We start from the raw sequence: 22,418 nt of genomic DNA, 5'->3' as shown, positions 1-22,418 counted from the left end.
GTAACCATGTTTTAACTAAGCCTCTCCAGCATACGCAAAATGGTACTTTCTCTGAATGGCGACAATCAAAACCATCTAGAATAAGCCAAGACAACACTGATGTCTGAGATACTCTCAGAGGCTAAGCAAGCCAGGCCCGGACACCGCAGGGCACATCCACACGCCCCCGACAGGTGCCCGTCAGCAACCTGCCCGAGGCTAGGCTGACTTCTGACCCAGCAAAGAAGACACTCTGGAGACAGAGGTTCAACTCCAAAGTGTCGTTGACTCATCCCTGACCACGGACCTGTCATCTCTAGGTGAGAGATGGATACGGTGGAGGAAAAGGAGGGAGAAGGTGACCAGAGGAGCTGGGCGCCCAGGAGCTGTCCCCTCCAAGCACAGTGAAGCATCAGCCACGTTGAGGAGAGGAGTGTGGCCCAAGTTCAAGCCGGCTCTCTGTGGGAAGCAGGCTCGACGGCTGGCCAGAGCCTTCCATTTGCTGTCTCCGCACTACACCCTATTCAAATCTCAGTTCTGAAACTCAGACCCTTTTTATCTACCACTCTCTGCTACAAAAAGGCCTCCAGGCCCGTCCTTAGGGGACAGTTAAAAAAAGTCATCAGATGCCCACATACTGCTCTTCCACTTGGGAAAAAGTAACCCCCTTCATTTTGGAGAAGAAAACAAACGAAAACCTGGTCACCCAGGAATCCACGAGGCAGGCAGGCAGACGGCGGGCAGGCTGGCGCGGGGCACTTACCTGAACTTCCCAGTCCGCACCTGCAGCGCTCTCATCCCACACCGCTGGGCACCGCTGACGTCACCCACGATGTCGTCCCCGATCATGATGGCCTGTCGTGCAGTGAGTGAAAGGCACTCAGAAGTGATGTCAAGACAGTTTTCTTCCTGTGCTGCCTCATCTTTTTTGACATAATAAACCTCTTGACTTCATGCTTAAAACCACCACCATACAAAGGAAACGAGGTAGTATCGTCATCATATCGATTAAAAGTCAATGTACTTGAATACATCTCCCACTGCCCATCATGGGCTGCGGCTCTGAACGGTGCATATCTGGGCAATTTAAAATCAATCAGCGGGTATTAAAGTGATATAGTGCCACCAGGACACACGGGGAGGCTGACGCTATCTCACCTCTAGTCGAGCACAGGCTGAATTTTACCTTCAGCTAAATACTCTGTAACCAGGTTATTTTGCCAACCGTTGGTTCTGTGAAAACTAAGTAAATTTCTGGCAAATCTTTGCAGTCCAAGTTTAGGTTTTGCTTTCCATGCTGAATTTACTACCTATAAAAAGCAACAACCAAAAAAAAAAAAACAAAAAGAAAAAAGAGCAAACAAAAATACACACACACACACACACACACACACACACATGAAATGCTCACAGCCTGGATATCATTTCAAAAAGCAGCCCCTCCCGCCTGAAACAACTAGAGAACCAGACAAACCAAATGCAATAACAGTTTTCAAGACACTGGACATCAGGCAATGAAGGAGGATTCCTGAGACACAGGAAACCAATGACATGGATCCTACAAATGCCGCAGCTCACTGCCTTCAGAGTTTCCAGACTGTGAGCACAGACAGGAAGAACTAGGTACAGCCCAGACTCACTGAATTGAGGACACGGAGCTAAGAGCTGGGAGATTAAGGAGGGGCGCCCGAGAAGAGAGGGCTACCCGGAGAACTGTGGAGCTCTACAGAGGGTCCCCCCGAATGATGCAGTGTTGGGTAGACTGCTAATGAGCACAGGCAAGTGAGGAAACCACCCGAGGCCAGGGAAAGAATCACACCAAAGATTAAAACAGTGCCGGGACCTCACACAGGGTTGGGTTTAGTGTCTGTTCCCACCAGCCAGACTGCAAAATCTCCTAATTCACAGGGCACTGAGTAGCATTCTCAGAAATGTCTTGCCTCAGCAGTGAGGAAGAATTAGCCCTGGACTAAACCCTGCTCTGCCTCCCAAACCTTCAAAGCAAGATCTGGAAGGATCAAATTGTTTCCAAGTTATTTAACTGCATCCCAGAACAAAACACAAAAATATTTATTGGCGTATAAAAATATCTCGCACTCACAAAAGGTACAATTCACAGTGTCTGGCATCCAATTAAAAAAATAATCAGACGTGCAAAGATGACAGATATCACACACAGCGAAGAGGAAAATCAACCAAAACAGACCTGGAACGGACACACATGTGGGAATTAGCAGACAAGGGCATTAAATCCGTTACTGTAACTGTATTCCACACGTTCCCAAAGTTAAGTAGAGAGACATGGAAGGTAAAAGAAAAGATCCAAACCAAGCTTCTAGAGGTGAAAACTACAATGTCTGGACTGAAAAAAAAAAAAAACAAAAAAAACACTGGATGAGATTAAATCCAGATTAGACAATGCAGAAAAAAGATTTATGAACTTGAAGACACAGCAATAAAAACTATCCAAAATGAAACACAGGGAGAAAAAATAATTTTGTGTGTGTGTGTGTGGTACGCGGGCCTCTCACTGTTGTGGCCTCTCCCGTTGCGGAGCACAGGCTCCGGACGCGCAGGCTCAGCGGCCATGGCTCACGGGCCCAGCCGCTCCGCGGCACGTGGGATCTTCCCGGACCGGGGCACGAACCCGTGTCCCCTGCATCGGCAGGCGGACTCTCAACCACTGCGCCATCAGGGAAGCCCCCAGAAAAAATAATTTTTAAAAAATGAACAGAGAAACAGTGAGCTATGACAAAACTTCCAACAGCCTGGTGTAACTGGAGTCCCAGGAAGCAAGATGAGAGAGGGGGAGATAGAACCAATATTTGAAGAAATAATGGCTGAAAAATTTCCAAGGTCAACAAAAATGACAAATCCGCAGCTCCGAGATCCCAATCAGTACCAAGCACAAGAAACATGAAGAAAACGGTATCAAGGCACAACATAATCAAACTGCTCAAAGTCAGCGACAAGGAGAAAATCTTAAAAACAACTGGAGGGAAAAAAAAGACATGTACAGAGAGAAACAAAGATAAGACATCAGATTTCTTGTTGAAAACATGCAAATGAGAAAACAGTGGAACACCGCCTTGGTACTGAAAAGGGGGGAAATGCTTACCTAGGATTCTATATGCAGCAAAATTATCTTTCAGAGCAAAGATGAAATAAAGACATTTCCAGATATCTGAAGCTAAAAGACTTCATCACCAACAGATCCACACACAAGAAATGTAAAAGGAAGCTCTTTAGGCAAAAGGAAAATGGTACTTAAATGGAAATACGGATCTACACAAAACGGAATGCACAGCACCAGAAAGGGTACCCATGGGCACAGGGTGACCTTTCTGCCGCTTCCCTCTGTTCTTCTACTGGCCAACTCCTAACAGTCTGTCTGGACTCAGCTCAGGTGACCACCACCTTTCAACCCCCGGCTGGGTTTGGGGGGTCCCCAAAACATTCTGTGATTACTCCCTTGAATTGCATACACCTCCTGTGTTATAATGGTCCCTTCACTTATCTCTCTCCTCCAAAACTGTGTGAGTTCCTTGAGGGCGGGCTCTGTGCTGATCCCGGAGCTCAGCTGATGACCAACACGAGTTTGTTGAGTGAATCAGTGCTCTGAAATAAGGCATGGCTGTGCATGTCTGGAGACACTTAGGAGGTCCAGCCAATAGAACTGCTCAGTGTTCACCAACCAAACGAGCGGGAGTGGGTGGCACAGTCCGCATCCGTGTTGCCAAAACTTTAGTCACTAGTGGGTGCCCATTCGACATATCAACCTGTATTAATATTACTGTTTAAATTGATTCATAATCTTTACATAAATAAATGTGCTTCTTTTAAGAAAAAAGGAGCAGCCTCCCTGACTCAACTGCCACACTGATTAAAAGAAAAGCTTCAGAATATTTTCAGGAAACGATCCTGCTAGCGGAAGAAAAGTCTAATGCCTCAGACACCAAATGCATTCCAGATACGCTCCCAAGTCCGATCAGAAATGTCCTTGGTGGGAGGTCAGACAGGCCTGACAAACCGGGCTCCCCGTAGCAGGGTGAGTGTCCTGATGTTGATGGGATAGAAGCTTTGAAACTGACAGTTATTCCACAACTTTCCTCTGGAATTCAGATGCTAGGTAGGGCTAACCAATGAATAAATACATAAACTGAAACCAAGAAAACTAAAAATGGTGACCATGGACTTCCCGGGTAGCACAGTGGTTAAGAATCTGCCTGCCAATGCAGGGGACACGGGTTCGATCCCTGGTCTGGGAAGATCCCACATGCCACAGAGCAACTAAGCCTGTGCGCCACAACTAGTGAGCCTGTGCTCTACTGCCCGCGTGCCCCAACTACTGAAGCCTGCACGCCTAGAGCCCGTGCTCCGCAACAAGAGAAGCCACCACGATAAGAAGCCCACGCGCAGCAACAAAGAGTAGCCCCTGCTTGCCACAACTAGAGAAAGCCCACGTGCAGCAACAAAGACCCCATGCAGCCAAAAAAGAATGAATGAATGAATTTTTTTTTTTAAAAGTGATGACCGTGAAGCATTTGCAAACCAGGGGACTCTTACACATTAATTTGCACTCTGCCTGTGAGGAGAGGAGTCCAGATGGAATTTGCCTTCCAGCTCGGAGTGGGAGGGGTGGGGGGCAGTGAATCCAGAGGCAGGCCCTATGCGACCAGCAGAATGGACAGACTGAGCTCAAGTCGCAGACGCGGCCAGAGCAACTGGGCCTGAATCCCAGCTCTGCTATTTGCTAGCCCTGTGATCTTGTGATCCACTTCAGTCTGTAAAATGGGTACAATTGGTGTGGTGTTTAAACAATCACGTAAGTTAAGCATCAAGGACAGTGCCTGGACGTAATAAGTTATCTATACATGTTTAAAAGGAAAAAATATTAGGAAATGTTCTGTTGGGGAAACTCCTAATCTAACCCTATTGGAGACAGTCCACAGTCTTTACGACAGGGCTCCAGTGCCTCAGCTCCTTTGTATCAGGTCCTCTATAGGCCAGGCAGTGGGGACACAGTGAGTCAGAAACACAGTCTCCACCTTTGTGAAGCTCCCAGTGGAAGGCAGAAGACGGATGTTCATGAGGTAATTTCACAAACACAGAGCCAGGACCTGTGATAACGCACAGGGAGGAAAAGTGCAGGAGGCTGTCAGGCCTAACCTTGTGGGGCTGGTGGTGGTCAGGGAAGCCTTCCTGGAGGAGGTGAGGTTTTGAGCTTGGATCTGAAGAGCAAGAGGGGTCAACCAGGTTAGGGGGTATAGGGGAAGGGGTGAGAGCCTTCTCCGAAGAAGACACCACGTGTGTGTTAATCCTCTACCAGGGCAGGCCACACACGAATTCCCAAAAGCACAGCCATTAAGCCTGAAGCACATGTCCTCGGAAACATCTCCCAAATAACGAGGAATCATGAGGAGCTTGTGGACGAGGACAAAGACTGAGCTGGTGCGGCCCCAGATGCCAGGGAGGTAGTTTCAGGCAAACACGAGGCTTTTCTAACAATAAGCATGGACTGCCTCGGAGGTACCAGGCCCCTGTCACTTAATCACATTCCAGCAGAGGAGCTACTGGGGGACACTGGCCCCCCGGGGAGCTTGAGCAGGTGGCTGATGACCACCAGGGCTGAGAATTCTGCCAACTGCTGGGAGCCACCGCCCCTGAGAGACATACGAGGTACCTGAAATAAACTGTACTTTGTCCCAGTGAATCTTCTAAACTTCATACTTCTCACTAATTTCCTCTGGTCTTTCCTCCACCTAAACCCATGTTTCCCAATGTGTGTTATGCATACTGGTGATATGCTATTTGATTTTAGGTAAAACAGGACATAACTTTTTTTTTTTAACATCTTCATCGGAGTATAATTGCTTTACAATGTTGTGTTAGTTTCTGCTGTACACCAGCTATATATATACATATATCCTCATATCCCCTCCCTCTTGGGTCTCCCGCCCACCCTCCCTATCCCTCCCCTCTAGGTGGTCACAAAGCACCGAGCTGATCTCCCCGTGTGATATAGCTGCTTCTCACTAGCTATCTATTTTACATTTGGTAGTATATATAAGGACATACATTTTTTTTTTTTTTTTTTGCGGTACGCGGGCCTCTCACTGCCGTGGCCTCTCCTGTTGCGGAGCACAGGCTCCGGACGCGCAGGCTCAGCGGCCATGGTTCACGGGCCCAGCTGCTCCGTGGCATGTGGGATCCTCCCGGACCGGGGCATGAACCCGTGTCCCCTGCATCGGCAGGTGGACTCTCAACCACTGCGCCACCAGGGAAGCCCCAGGACATACATTTTTAATGTAATCCTTTGTATTTATTTTTAGAGTAATCTATTTACGGTGAGTGATTCTGGTCTTCCATTTATAGTAGAGATCGAAAGTTTTTTTAAAAATACATTTAAGTTTATAAAATGAATCAATTTAAAGAAACATTAAGTAAATAATAGTGCCAGGGGCAAGTACCCAGATATGGTAAAATTGGAATTTTTTTTCCTAGAATGAGTGATGCTGGGGAAAACACTGCCAAATCCAAATGGGTTTAATTTTCGTGTCTACAAGCTCCCATGCAGCTATGTGGAAACCATCAGTCACCCAAGAGAAAGAGCCAGTGGCGACGCGTGTTCCTTGAAGTGGGACCCGCCATGAGACTGCTGCACACACATGTGAGTCTAAGGGTATCTGCAAAGCCAGGGTCACCTGGGCAACCACACAGCTCACCTGGGAGGAGAGGGCTGGGGCAGGTGGGCACCTGGTTTAGGCAGCCAGACCAGCCACAAGCCCCAGTGTGAGACCCTACTTTGCCCTTCTCAAAGAGTTGTCCTGACACTGTTAGGTCAGCCTCTAAACATCCACAGCATTCCAGCTTAGGACCCTGTCCATTGCTGCCAGGGGTTCCAGGGGCCACCTTGCTAGAAGGTTCCTTGGAAATGAAACCGTCTTCCTATGATTAAATGTCATGCCTGGCATCTTCCATGCTCTGGGGAAAATAAAATTTTGTGCATGCACACTTGTGCATGAAGCAGAAATTCCTCCCCCCCTCAGAACAGAGACTGCTGGGTCTGCCTGGGCGAGGGCATTTTTCGGTGTGGCCCACGGAAGTGGAACCAGAGAAATCTGGGCCATCGGAGGAAGAACACCAGAAGCAGCAGCTATGGTTCTGCACGATAAGCCACTGGCCAAGCCCAGGCAGAGCCCAGACCCGCGTGTGAGGGCAGGGGCAGGGTGCGGGGACCCGGTGGGTGTGCGGCCGCCCGCCGCAGTGAAGCCTGTCTGGGCCAGCTTGTGGGCTCCGCATACCAAAACGCGTTCCAGCCCCTGGGGATTTCACAGATTTACTATCGGTGAAGGGCAATAACCACGAAAGGAGGAGCAATTATTGCCAAATCATTTAGGATTTAAAAAATCACTGGCAAGAAGACAGAGGTCAAGAGGTGCACTGTCAAGGGAAATAAAAAAACCCTACCTGTCAGGTCTGGGTTGCACTTCCTTTCTGACTGCAATATGGTTCAGGGAAGCTGGGGATGCACACCAAGAGGTCGGACTCCAACAGAACAGAGATCCAAGAGCCAGAGGCGGCACCAGAGCCCTTTAGGCAGGTTTTCTGGTTTGGGTTCAAAATGCAGATTCATTCATCCTTCTTAAATATTCGTCTGCCCGCCATGGTCTCCTCTTCGCCATCCTAGGTGCCAGAGGCAGAACCCATTCCAACAGGCGGCGACGTCTGGAACGCAACTTCCAACGCCAAAGAGCTTTCCCAAGAAAGCCCACGTTTCACGAAATTTCTGATTATTCCCAGGGCTCTGCCAGGAGGAGCACTTCTGCCCCCATGGGGCAACGAACAGCAGGGCTGGTGGTAAAAGAGCAGTGGGCTTGGCCTGCACTTCAGCCCCGAGGGACAGACACCCCCACTTGGAGAGGCCTCGAGATGACACCTAGCATTGGGAAGAGCCCTAGACCCTTAGCCTGCAGGCTCAGAGCAACCGGGCCCCCTCCGACACCCAGAGGTGTCTCGTCACTAAGGAATTTCCCCCACCGTCTGACACATTCGTAAGGAATAATACCAACACAGCAAAACTCGAGGAAACTATTTTATAAAAAGTAAGAAACAATGGTGTTGGTGAGGCTGTTGGAAAATGAGCACCTGCATATACTGCTGGTAAGGAAGCTGAATTGACACTGCGTTCCTGAAATAGAAACGAACGCTGTGCATCGTGGCCTGACAATTATACCTCTAGAATTTCTAAGAAAATAATTTAAAATATACAAAAGGACATATACATACAAGGGTGTTCACTAGGGTTAATGTACAAGAGGGAAATTGGAAGTAATCTAAATGTCCAACAACAGGGGACTGGGGAAGCACATTACGGTAGCGAGGGGATGAAAGGTAGCCTCAGCTAAAGAACATTACGGTGGTCCCTATGACAGAATGCTCTGTAGCCACAAAAATTACTTTGTGGAGGTGCCTGAATTCGCACAAAGGAAATGGTTCCCAATATTAAGCCGGGGCGGGGGGGAGGGGAACAGGAATTGGGTTTCAAATAGCAGATACGGGATTATCCAATTTTGTGTTAAAAATGTGTATACACAGGGACTCCCCTGGTGATCCAGTGGATAAGACTCCACGCTCCCAGTGTAGGGGGCTCGGGTTTGGTCCCTGGTCAGGGAACTAGATCCCACATGCCACAACAAAGAGCCCTCATGCCACAACTAAAAAGATCCTGCATGCCGCAACTAAAGACCCTGCACGCAGAAACGAAGATCCCGCGTGCAGCGACTAAGACCCAGCACAGCCAAACAAATAAATAATTTTCTTTTTAAATGTACATATACAGGAATTCCCTGGCAGTCCAGTGGTTAGGACTTGGCGCTTTCACTGCTGGGCCTGGGTTCGATCCCTGGTCAGGGAACTAAGATCCCGCAAGTCGAGCGGTGCAGCCAAAAAAAAAAAGTATATGTAGACACCAACAAATTGGAAGGGCTAAGCATGACTTGTGTCATCGCAGGTTAGTGGAAGGATGAACATTTTTTCCCTTGTGCTTTCTGAACTTTATTCATCCCCTTAACAAACATGAGCTACTTCACAATCAGATTAAAAAACTGTGTTTCGAGGAGAAGAAAATAAAATCTACTAAAAAGGCTTTAGGGGAGGAAATATCTTAGGGAAAACTAAGACATGAGGCTCTAAAGCTCCCTTATGACCGAGACGGGGCACAAGGCAGCCCCAGAGCTGGCATTTCCTGGAAACCCCCGCCCGTGGCTGGTTGAGGCACCGCTCAGGTTCTCTCTGTCCCGGGGCTCACACCGTCCCAGCAAGTGGTCCCTGAAGTGACACCCAAAGACCATGCACACCGCTGTGGGGAAGATGGGCCGGGCGGAGGGCCCAGCCCACGAAGGGGAGAAGACGGGCCTTCCACGCACAGACCTGAGGGAGAGGAGGTCCCCACGCAGACGTTCACTCCCCACCCACAAGGCCTCCCCACTGAGGGTACAGACTGTCCCCATAACCCCGTAGCTATAATTAATGCCCTGAGAACCAGGGAGCAAAATGATGGGGCAAAGTCCACGTTTTATGCCCGGCCCTCTTTGGATAAACCCACAAACCTCGCCCCCTTTTTTGATAGGCTGTCCTGAGAGTCCTCACCTTCACCACCCAAGATCTTGCTTAACTTTACTTTCTATATTCTGCCAACAAGACAGATTTTAATGTTTTTCACAACAGAAAATGATATTGCACTGCTAACTACGCTTTGTCTAACCTAAGCATTCTGCTGTGTTGCTGGCCTCTCCTTGAGAACTGGGGAGCAGCAGAAACCTGGAGGGGGCTGCGTCCTGGCCTCACCCCACAGCGGCAGAGTAACCGTGGCTTCAACAGCAGACGTTCCTGTGACTACTCCTCAGGGCCCTGGTTCTCAACTGGGGGCGATTTTGCTCCCCTGGGACATTTGGCAACGTCTGGGGACATCTGTGGTTTCACAGCTGGGGGAGGAGGGCAGTACCCCCCACCACAAGTAATGATCTGACCCCAAAATGTCAGTAGTGCCGAGGCTGAGAAATCCTTAACCTTAACCTTAAGACGGGAATGAAAGTACCTACGACGGCGGATTGGAGTAAGGATTTCACGAAGTAAATGGGTATGTGACAGATCCTGGGTGTGCCCAGCACAAGTGCTCAAAGTATTCAAGGTCCTTCCTCTCCAAGCCTCGGGTTCCTCATCTGTGAAATGGGCACCCCCAGCTTCCAGGCTGCCTGCACACTGGCTTCTGGTGCTGACTAAGCACTCTGGTCTGAACAGACCCAATTTCCACTAAACCTGCACAATTCGCAACTGATGGAATGTCTTATGATCATGGAAAACTGCCAAAACCTTCACATCATTCGGGCTTTAGTATGAAGCTATAAAACCACCCACCGATTCAGAAGCCTTAAACCATGAGAATTAGGTATTTCTTCAAGTAGCCTTTAAGGTATGTTATTCTTTGCCTTATTACTGAATCCTAGAAAGGGCCTGGTTACCGCTAAGAGGTTTGAATTTCCAATCTATTAGAGTAATACCAGCAATCTGTTATTTCTAGGCTATTGAGGAAAGGTTAAAATGAAAATTGGATTTGGGGAGTTATATCCATTCTGAGCGCAGGTGGAAAACCCCTCAGCAGCAAGAAGCAAGTCTGGATCTGGGAAGAAGCAGTTATCGAGGGAAATGACTGGTGATAACTTTATTGATTAAAGCAGCTTGAAAATTTTAAGGTTTGCCACAGCCCGGCACTTCAGCAGCAAGACAGCCCCTCAAAGCCATTTTTCGTTAAAAAGAGAGAAGCAGGAGCAGAGAATTATTACCTTGTGCATAAGACACAGTTCGTTCAAAATGGCCTTATTTTGAAATACTGCTTTAAAATGTCTACACATCCCGAGGCTCAAGCAGTATTTCAAAATGTTCTAAATTAACATTTTAGAAAAACGGTGAGGTGGGGTGTTAAGAACATGCAACCACCGCTCAACTGTGTGTCAAGAGGGGAGACAGAGACAGCATGATAACGTGGCAGGTAAATAAGATTCAGCTCTGCCACGTGGGCTCAGAGCCGCCAGAGAAAACAATTCCTTAGCGACCCAGGGCCACAGATGCTCGCGATGCCTGGACAGCACAGGGACCCCAGCCTCAGCCGACACGCCAGGAATCCAAGCTCCTAACCCGCCACCCCAGACTGCACGGCCCGGCATCCGCCAAATGAGAAGCCCGATCAACCTGACCCCCAGAAGGGCCTCAGCTCCTCTTTGGGGTGTGGGGAGCGCAGTTTCTCATTCAGAATGTAAAAGACACAGACCGTGAAAGTAACTGGGAAACACCAAACAAATAAACAAACAAACAAAAGGGGGGAGGGGATTAACCAAGGTCAACTCTACAAAGACAACCAAAGATAACGTCTTAATATTCAGTTCCTCTGGTCTTAATTTCTAGGCAGTGACAGCTTTTTGTTTTGTTGATTGGGGATGGCAGGGGGTTGGGGGGGTGACGGGAGATGGTTGTGACCACAGTGCTTACGTCATTCTAAATACTCAGATTTTTATCTCAGATTACAACAGTGACGTTCCTCCCACTCTATAACAAATGATCTTAAGAATTTACTCTCTCAGGGACTTCCCTGGCGGTCCAGTGGCTAAGACTTCGCCTTCCAATGAAGGGAGTGCAGGTTCCATCCCTGGTCGGGGAGCTAAGATCCCACATGCCTTGCGGCCAAAAAACCAACATACAAAACAGAAGCAATATTGTAACAAGTTCAATAAAGACTTGAAGAATGGTCCACATCAAAAAAAAATCTTTGAAAAAAAAAGAATTTGCTCTCACAAATTCACCCTGTAAGTAGGATACAAATGTATACATAGTGGGTCATATTTTAAAAATGGAAAGATAAGCCATGATATTTATAAAAATGGCTACGATGAGAGATGGGTGGGAAGACAATAGAAGGAAAAGGACAGGAGCCAGACTTCCCTGAATGTATCTTGTTCCGTGGATTTAATTTCGGAACCACATGAATTTTTACATAACTACGAAACAAGTTTAAATGTTGAAAAACCAACTCCTTACAAATTGGAAGTAAAGTGACTTCAAGGAGGGTCCTGTTGGTGACACACTTACCCAGCGGAATAATGGTAGCTTTAAAAAACAGTATTTTGGCTGTAAATCTCTAGAGGGATATATTCTAAGCCAAAAAAGAACTGTCGAAAAAAGAAATCTTAAACAGCACCGGTAATCAGCCTTATCATATTCAGGAATCAGCAGCCACAGTGATGCTGTGTCTCACAGTCCAGTCCACGGCAATCACAACCCTGACCCAGCCTTGGTGGCACTGATAGAACTGGTGGGGGCACCCACTCTTTTGTGCCTGGCTTCTCTCACACAGCATAATGTTTTTGAGATTCAAGACTCTTGTGTGTATTATGGGCTAAAACAAATGATTATGTCGGTATTCTCGTGAGCCAGGATTTTTGACATGGCAAAAAGGAAATACAGACACAAGATGGGTGATCCAGTAAAAACCCACAGGCCTAAATCTGGATCAGAAGTTTCAGTATGAACTCATTATGCACTTCATCTTTCTTTTTTTTTTTTTTTTGCGGTACGCGGGCCTCTCACTGTTGTGGCCCCTCCCGTTGCGGAGCACAGGCTCCGGACGCGCAGGCTCAGCGGCCATGGCTCACGGGCCCAGCCGCTCCGCGGCATGTGGGATCTTCCCGGACCGGGGCACGAACCCGCGTCCCCTGCATCGGCAGGCGGACTCCCAACCACTGCGCCACCAGGGAAGCCCTGCACTTCATCTTTAAAGATACATATTTTTTCAACCCTTGTAGACTAAGTCTTGGAAATGATGACCAACCCAATAACAGTAAGAACGGTTAATATCCCGACTATGGTTTCTGAATACTATTTTCCACTAAAGGTAAGCGTGGCTCCTTGGAAGGATGGCAGACTCTAGGCCTAGGGCAGGAAGTGTGCAAGGCAGGTGTTATCCTGTCATAACAGGAGTAAAGCACCTCAGAGACCTCTGGGGTCAGGACAACAGGACTCAGAGGGCAGCTGGAAGAGGCTCCCACTGGTCCAAGATGCAGTACTTTGAACACGAATAACTGCAGTGGATTGGAACACGTCAAATATGCTTTTGTCTATTTATAGTCATACATGTAGTTTTAAACCTCCAAGGTATTGGAAGGGTGTTAGAGAATCAATCATTCTGAAAACTAATAAATAACAAGAAAGAAATAGGCATTTATCTGTAGTTTCCTATATGAACTGTACTTCAGGGGAACGCATAGTTCGTGGGGCGTTTTCCTATACAGAGGTAATCCAGAGAAGAAATGGAGAAGGAATGACAGAATTCAAATATCACCATTTTGCAGCCCTTAATGAATGAATGGGGTTAACGCACCAATCACCAATGGCTGCTAATGCCACCGAAGGAGACACCCGGACATTCTGAACCCAGAAAGCAGTCATCAAAAAAACTGAAACAGATTCTGCCTAAGCTTCTAGATCTAACTATCAACATTCAGGAAGCAGGGAGAACAGGGGAGCACGAGACAGGACACCACTGAGGCGCAATCAACAAAATCCTCACTGTGGGAAACTCTACAGGACAAACAAGCCAGCTTCTTCTTCATAAAGCTGCAAGGAGTACAAAAGGGAGACGGGGGTGGGGTTGGCGCGGGTGGGTGGGAATGGATAGATTAGAAAACACTTAAGAATCACACCGGCCAATCACAATGCGAGGACCTCATGTGGATCCTGATTCAAAGAAACTGCAAGCGACGACGTAAACACTTGTAAGACAATCAGGGAAATGTGAATAATGGCTGGATATTTGATGATATTAAGGAATTATTGTTAGTATTACTTAGTTGTGATAATGGCATCATCCATGTTTTTAAAAAGAATTCCTATCTTTTAGAGACACTTAGAAATACTTACAGATGAAATGATATGATTTCTGGGAGATGATTCAAAATAATCTAGGTGAGAGGAGCAGGTGGGAGCACAGATTAAACAAGGGGTTATTAATCTTCAAAGTGGTCCCAATGGCCAAATAGGGGACAATCTGGGCAACAAAGTAACAACAGGAATGGATTGTGACTCGTGGAATAAAACAAATATCCTTAAGTACCTGTTGGAATAAATAAAAAAGTAAATGGGAGAAAAAGGAAAGCTCTCTCTTACAGTAAATGCTAATCAATAAATATAGAGGGAACAACGGAAGTAGAAAGCCGCCATTTGGCACCATGGTGACAACTGTTGCAGGTAAGAGGATGCTGCAATTAGGAGGGGAAAAGAATGTCGGGAGAGAGAATATTTACACAGTGTCAAAGTATTCCCCCATAAGATACTTATTAGTCACAAAGGGACAACAGTAACTCTGCAGTGCAGAAATGGGAACCTCCGACAGGCAGCAAAGTGACCACAGCCTATAATGCACAGAGCGCCCGCACATGCCTCCTGATGGGACACACCAGAGGGCACGGCACTGTCTGTGAAATGTATAACCAGAATTACATATGCCAGAAATGCATAACCTGAAATTAAATCATGAGGGAACATCAGGGACATTCTACGAAAGAACTGGCTAGTACTCTTGAAAACTGCCACAGTCCTGAAAGACACAGACAGACTGAGGAACTGCTCAGAATAAAGGGTGCTAGGGGGCGTGACACCAAATATAACGTGTCCAAAAACAGAGGGTCCCTGGGCTAGTCAACATGTGCATCAAGGCTAACTTCCTGAGTTTATAACTGTCCTGTGGTTGTTACATAAGATGTTAGCCTTTGGGGAAGCTGCAGTAAGGACACAGGGGAATTCTCTGTACTATTTTTGCAACCTCTTTGTATGTGGGAAATTGCTTCAGAATGAACAGTTAAAAACAATTTTTAAAAGTGCTTATTAGTTGATAATTACTGAAGCTCAGTGATGGGTACCTGGGGGCTTATGAGGTTACTCTCGCAATTGGCACAGATATTTGAAATGTTCCATGATAAAAATGTTAAAAAGAGAGGTTTAAAACACAAAACCACCTTATTTGGATTTGATTTTTTTAAAAATCTACATTAAAGACATTTCTGAGACAGCCAGGAAAATTTAAATATGGACTGGTATTAGATAATATTAAGGAATTACTATTGATTTTGTTAGGTAGAGTTTTTTTGGTTTGGTTTTTTTTTCAATGTGATAAAACAACATAAAATTTACCAATGTAACCATTTTGAAGTATACAGATCAGTGGCATTAAGTACATTCCCAATGTTGTACGACCATCACCACCAGCTAGTTCCAGACATTTTTTATCAACCCAAAAGGAGACCTCATACCCACGGGCAGTCACTCCCCATTCCCCCATACTCCCAGCCCCTGGCAACCTCTAATCTATTTTATGTCTCTGTGGATTTGCCTATTCTGGACATTTCATATAAATGTTAAATATATAAAATGTGACCTTTTGTGACTGGCTTCTTTCACTTACCATAATGTTTTCAAGGTTCATACACGTGGTAGGATTTATCAGTATTTCATTCTTTTTATAGCTGAAATATTCCACGGTGACAATAAACCACATTTTGTTCACCCATTCATTTGTTGATGAACATCTGCATTATTTCCACCTTTTGGCTATTGTGAATAGTGCTGCTATGAATATTCATGTGTAAGTTTTGTTTGAACACCCGTTTTCAATTCTTTTGGATATACACCTAGGAGTGGAATTGCTGGGTCATACGATAATTCTACATTTAATTATCACAGAACTGTTTTTCATGCTGGCTGTTTTTCATAGTGGGTGCTCCACTTTACATTCCTACCAGTATTCCTATATGAGGGTTCCAGTTTCTCCACATCCCTGCCAATGCTTGTTATTTTCCTTTTTCTTTTAAAATTATCATGGCCATCCAAGTGGGTGTGAGGTGGGATCTCACTGTGGTTTTGATTTGCATTTCCTGAGTGATGACGCTGAACAGCTTTTTTGTGTGGTTTTTTTTTTGCCACGGTTAGATGTCTTAATGCATTGTCAAAAATGCATTAATGATGGTCAAAAACAAGCATCTTTTTTTGAAAGGCACACTATAATTTGAAAGGATAAGATAACATTAAGAATGGGATTTGCGGGCTTCCCTGGTGGCGCAGTGGTTGAGAGTCCGCCTGCCGATGCAGGGGACGCGGGTTCGTGCCCTGGTCCAGGAAGATCCCACATGCCGCGGAGCGGCTGGGCCCGTGAGCCATGGCCCCTAAGCCTGCGCGTCCGGAGCCTGTGCTCCGCAACGGGAGAGGCCACAGCAGTGAGAGGCCCGTGTACGGCAAAAAAAAAAAAAAAAAAAAAAAAAGAATGGGATTTGCTTTAAAATACAACAGAAAAAAAAAGTAAATTTTTAAAGAGAAAGAAATGGGATAGAAGAAGGGAATGTGACAAAATCTTTTAATTGTTGAATCTGGGTGATGGATATATGAGGAGAATCACTGTTTCCTTGTCTCTGCTTTTGTATATATTTGGAATTTGTCACAATAAAACAAATTTTAAAAACTGTCACTGTGAAATGAAGTCATGAAAACCAAGTTATTTATTCCTGTAGTCTTCACTCATTCAAAACACAATCCTCTCCTCTCTACCAGCCTCACAGGGCATTTTCTAGGTGTTTCCTGGGGACCCCCGAGAACTGTATTTTCTGGCGTCTGTGAATCTCAGGGGAGGTTTGGGCACAGAGGTTCCAGACTTCCATGGCTTTGTGCTGTCTTTCTCTAAGCATCGTGAGAGACCAGTGCTCTAGACTGGAACACACATGGGAAATTCCAGTCCCAGAATAAGGGAGCAGCACGGTGATCCTGGGGGCACCAGCCTCACCACAGGGTGCTGACACTGTCCCCTGGTGCCATGTCCAAAACAGACAGCAGGACAGCCCTGACCGCCGGCAGACACGTGCCCACTGTTTCTTCAACAATGCCATCAGGAACCCACCGGCCGGAAGGGACCAACTCACTCTACCTGGGAAGGGGAGGTGGGAGGATGGGCACTGGGGACACTAAAACCATAACTGCCTTTTTTCCTTTTAAGATGTATGTTTGGAAGGCAACCTGTCTCAAAAACAGTTATAATTTAAAGGTGGCCAGATGCACGATTTTACTCCAACATGTTCTTTTCATCTTGCTGTGCACTGTCTTTCCATGAAATATTTTTAATATATTGATAGGACTTGTCAATCCTTATCCTTCCAGAGAAGAAACAAAAGTCGCTTGAAAAGAGCCACAGGCATTTCTTTTTCTCACTCTTATACTGATACTAATTAACCAGGTGGAAAACATTCAATGGGCCTCCTTTGCTGTCTTTTTCCCTCTTTCCAGTCAGATCAGCTCTCATGGGGGGCGAGAGGGAACCTTCGCAGGCTGCCTGAGCCCTCAAACCCACCTCCGGCGCCGAGGCCGCCCCGGGAGCACTCTGGGCCTCCTTCAGTAGCTGCCCCCACACACGTGCTTCAGGACCCGCTGGCTTACCTGGTGGGCTTCCACCCTCATCTCCCGCAGAGCAGACTTGAAAAACTCAGGGGAAGGTTTCCCCACCACCTCAGCTTCGATACCACAGGCATACTGGGGAAAGACAGAAGGACATGGCATGGGTTTGGGAGCAAGTACAGGTGAACACCTGCTCTGCAGTGAAATCCTCCCTCCGGGGAATCAAGGAGAGATGCCCCAGATGTGCACCTGCAGGCCAGGGACCTCCAAGCGGCAAGACACATGGGCCGAGAGGCACACCTCGTAGGCAAATGTCACAACTCCACATCGGGCTGCCCGGGATGCTGGGGGCACCCACCACCAGGCACCCTGCCGCCTGCCCCAGTGCCGGACCTCAGCAGGCCACCCCGACAGTGCTTTCACCTGCATTCTTGCTTCTCCTCCCTTCCCTTCTCCCCCGACCACCCCCAGCTCTGTCATAGGCCCTCCAGGGGAAAAGGTCCAGGGCCCCATCCGCCAGCCTGTCCGTCCCTCCCACCTGAGTGCGAGCAGGCAGGGACCAATGTAGCGGTGAGTACGGGACATGACATGGGCTGACCTGGGCCAGGAGCCCGGGCTGGGGCAGCTGGCTAGGCGTGAGTCAGAGCGGGAGCCCCATCTGAGCCCAGACTTGGAAACTGGAGGAGGGAACCGGGAAGGAGTCTAATCAGGACACATCAAGCTCAGGGTGCTGCAGAGGAGGGTCAGGAATGAGGCAGGTTCACACACATCCAGAAGCCAAGAATCCGAGAGGAGAGCTACAGAGCATGCTGGGAGGGCCAGCGGGGTCAGCGGCAGGCAGTACGGGCTGTGGGGAGGAGAGGGAGAGACTGGGGGGCAGAGTGATGACTAGGGCAGCCGAGAGGCCAAGCTCCAGAGGAGGGGAGAGCCGGGCTTGGAGCCTCAAATGGGGTGGGGGGGGCGAGCTGGAAAACATAGAAGGCACTCAGAACACTGAGCACACCCTCTTCTCCAGAAAGGCCAGAAACATCCCCGAGGGCCCTGAGACGTGAAGAGGGCTCGGGCAGACCCAGGGCAGGTACCTCAAGCGCCTTCGTGTAGGGACCAACATCCAGCATCAGGCCAGAGGTCTCCTTGTAGTAGCGTCTAGAAAACAGCAGAAGGGGACGAGGGGAGCTGAGCCCAGGGGCCTGGGAAGTGCCAAGAGAAACTGCCCTGTCCCGGTTCTGGAGCTCAAGAGAGCTGAGTCACCGGCCAGGGTCAGTCCAGACACCACGCTGAGAATGACCGACGGAGGTCAGCTCGACAGAGCCCAGCGGTGGCCACCATGCCTGGACGAGAGGGGGAGAGACGGTGAGTCAGCAACTCTCAGTCAGAATGGCCCCCTGCTGCCAGCCTCGTGGGGACCTCGCCACAGTGGGGGACCCCAGGGGCAGCTGGATCCAGTTGCTAACACAGAGAAACACAAGTGACCTGTGTTCTCGAAAGGACAGCTGGTCCACAGAGCATGTGGTGAACCCCTAATTGCTAATAATTAACCCCTAATTGCCGCCTGGAGAAGAAAACTCCATTAGTTCCACAGCAACCTGCCGCATCTCCTAGTAGCTGGAGGTCAGGAGAGGGGCCAGGTCTTCCATGCGCCAGATGCTTTTAGGACAAGACAACTATTTGTTTCCCGTCTCACTGGGGCCAAGACGGCTTGGCTCACAGCAGGGCCTCCCAAGACGGTTTCACATCTTCCCTCCTGTGAGCGCTGTGCTAAGGCCCAGCTGCCACTGCCTGGCCACCCAAGGCCACACGCAGACCCCTTGGGACACACGGTGACCGAGCCCAGTTCTCTCTGAGCAAAGCCATTCGATTATAAAGTGAGAAGGTAGTTGACTCTGTGCTGCTCTGAAGACAGGGTTAACGGAAACCCAGGACTGTCACCATGTTTTCAGACCCGTCACATCAGTTACTCTTCTCCCTCCCCTCAACCTTCAAATTTGGGAGACGTTAAATAACATGTATGTGACCTAAATGTCCACAGACATGAATGGATAAAAAAGATGTGATATATATACACACACACATATATATATGTACACACACAAACACAAAATGGAATACTACTCAGCCATAGAAAAGAACAAAACAATGCCATGTGCAGCAACATGGATGGACCTAGAGATGATCATACCAAGTGAAGGAAGTCAGACAGAGAAAGACAAATATCGTATGATACCACTTATATGTGGAATCTAAAAAAATGATACAAATAAACAACATGTATGTGGAAAAGCAAAGAGAAGGCTAGTGAAGCACGCTGACCTCAGGGTTTCAAATCCTCTTTCCACTTCTTTTTAACTGTGGGACTTTGGGTTGCTTAAGCCCTCTGGGCCTAGGATTCCTAATCTGTAAAATGGGCAAAAAGAAACTCCAGTACCTACCCTTATGGGTTGCTGTGAGGCTTGAGCAAAATAATGTACGCGAAGTCCCTAACATGATGCCTGGCACGCAGAAACTGCTCCAAAAATGTTAGAGAATATTGTTATAAATAACTGCTCACCCAGACTGAGATGGGTAATAAGATATGAGCTGGGGGGACTTCCCTGGTGGCACAGTGGTTAAGAATCCGCCTGCCAATGCAGCGGACACGGGTTCCATCCCTGGTCCAGGAAGATCCCACATGCCACGGAGCAACTAAGCCCACGTGCCACAACTACTGAAGCCCACACACCTAGAACCCATGCTCCACAACGAGAGAAGCCACCGCAATGAGGAGCTCGCGCACCGCAACGAAAAGTAGCCCCTGCTCGCCACAACTAGAGAAAGCTGGGACACAACAACGAAGACCCAACACAGCCAAAAATAATAAATAAATGAATAGTAAATAAATACTTTTTTAAAAAAAGAGATATGAGCTGGAGAAGAAAGGATGAACACAGGTCCTTCCAGTTTGTGGGAGCTGAAGCCTGCTGTGTGACTACTGGAAATGCTAGCACAGCTCGGGAGCTGCCCCAGGGCTGTGCCTTTCCTCCAGCTCTGAGGCTCCCAGGGACTCTGCCTGTCCCTCTCTGGCCCACCTGAGGCCTCCAAGGCTGCAGGAGCCTTGCTGTCCACAGCGTTCACCTGGTGCTCAGGTGGGACTAGCGCTCTCCCACCCTGAATCCTCCACTGTCCACCTTGGAAGCTTCCGTCTGGACGCAGGCTGGGCTGCAGGGCTGTAGCCAAACCCTTGACCTTGGCAAGGGCTGGTCCCCTGCTACTCACTCCTGTCGGGTGGATTAGAGCCTGGAGCCCGATTGTTGACGCCATGAGGGCATCTCCCATCACTACAGGACTCGGTCTCCAAGTGACCCTGGGCCTCTCAGCCAGGTTCCGAGGCTCTGTGCTCTTGGGGCCGTGCCACGAGGATGTGGCTCGGCTGGGATACCACACACATGCAGGAAGGTACCTGGTAGCCAAGAGAGAACCGCCGCTGCTTACCAAGCTAGGACCTGCCAATGCTCCCATTTTTAAAGAGTGACCCTAAATCACAGGCTTAGAGGTTCCTAATCTCATTTATCTTAAATCTGGAATCTGGACATCTATTTTGCATTTATACAGCCTCAAAATAGTGCTTCCTTTTCTTTTTCCACGATCAACTACTTTGGTATGACGCTTTCCTCAGGTCATGGGTCCAGGGTTTCCTAGGTCCAGGGTTTGAAGGAATGGCCAAGTAAAGCAAAATTTGCCCAAGAGGCAGAGGGAGATGCCGGGTGCTGAGGCCTGGGCTTGCCGGGGGGCAGTGACATCTGCTAACTCAGTCCCCCAAAACATTTAGGACGCAGCTGCCCCACACCCTTTGCAGGGGACGCTCTCAGACCCAGGCTGCTCCCCAGGGACTCTCGGTCTCGGGGGGAAGCAGACAAGTCCACAGACAAATATAAAAGGGCAGGACATGGGTGACAACAGGTGGAACCCCATGCTCTGTGCACTCTGCTTGAGGAGGGCTGGACAGGCTGGGGACAGGAAGGCGGGGAGGTGGCCCAGAGAAGGACACATCAAAGCTGAGACCTGAAGGTCAAGGGGGAGGAATGCAAGAGCCCAGGCCCGGAGCCTCCTGGACTCGGCACCCTGCTGAGGGCCCCAAGGGCCGGACGCTGCTCTAGGCGCACGGGGGTCTGTCAGGCTCTCAGGGAGCCACCGCCTCGTCCCCTGGCCCCCCATGAGATGCCCGCTGCGGGAGGGGCCGGACTGGGAGGGCCTCCCCGAGGACGGGCATGTTGAAGCGAGCCAGGCACGGAGGATGGAGCTGAGGAAAAGAATGCGGCCAGCATAGGAGAGGCTTAGCCAGGCACCAAGGAAACAATTATAAAACAGGCCACTCTGTCGCGACAGACACAGCTCTGTTTGGAGCTGAGGGCTCCAGGGGCCTCTGGCCCAGCGCAGCCTCAGCTCGGAGCGGCGTGGAGGCGGCAGGAGCTGGTGGCCCCTCCCCTCGGTAAGGCCTCCCGAGGACACCCACGCGGCACCCCTTCTGCCCGCCTCAGCCTCCCCCCAAATCTTTTTTCCAGAGTGACAGATACCTGCACTTTCTTAAATTTAAATTTAGTCCTGGTGGGAAGAACTGAACACGCAGCAGAAAATACGCAATTAAAACCCTGTCTTTGCTACACTGACTTTTAGAACCTAAAGGAAAAACTGACTTCCATAAATCAAAATTGGAGAACTTAGTATTTGTGGGTTTTTTTTTTTTGGCTGCGCTGGGTCTTTGTTGCTGCGTGTGGGCTTTCTCGAGTTGCGGCGAGCGGGGGCTACTCTTCGTTGAGGTGCGCGGACTTCTCATTGTGGTGGCTTTTCTTGTTGCGGAGCACGGGCTCTAGGCGCGCAGGCTCAGTAGCTGTGGCGCGTGGGCTCCAGAGCTCAGCTCAGGCTCGGTAGTTGTGGCTCACGGGCTTAGTTGCTCCGCGGCATGTGGGATCTTCCCGGAC

At 48.6% G+C, this 22,418-nt stretch overlaps 1 protein-coding gene across 1 annotated transcript in view; it reads right to left on the bottom strand.

The window, feature by feature from the left end:
* LHPP (phospholysine phosphohistidine inorganic pyrophosphate phosphatase) overlaps positions 1-22,418 on the bottom strand; it is a 134,937-nt gene that overhangs the window by 87,212 nt on the left and 25,307 nt on the right. The window contains exons 4-6 of the mRNA XM_029201058.1: positions 18,546-18,609; positions 17,506-17,598; positions 743-834 (exon numbers count right to left, since the gene is read on the bottom strand). Of these exons, the coding sequence (XP_029056891.1) occupies positions 743-834; positions 17,506-17,598; positions 18,546-18,609 (249 nt within the window). The remainder of the gene's footprint in view (positions 1-742; positions 835-17,505; positions 17,599-18,545; positions 18,610-22,418) is intronic.

The sequence above is a fragment of the Monodon monoceros genome, unplaced genomic scaffold, assembly GCF_005190385.1.
Source record: "Monodon monoceros isolate NGI ecotype Baffin Bay Population unplaced genomic scaffold, NGI_Narwhal_1 Super_Scaffold_4, whole genome shotgun sequence".
NCBI classification, from domain to species: Eukaryota; Metazoa; Chordata; class Mammalia; order Artiodactyla; family Monodontidae; genus Monodon; species Monodon monoceros.
Note: the sequence above shows the minus strand (reverse complement) of the source record. Positions and strands in the feature narration are given on the sequence as shown.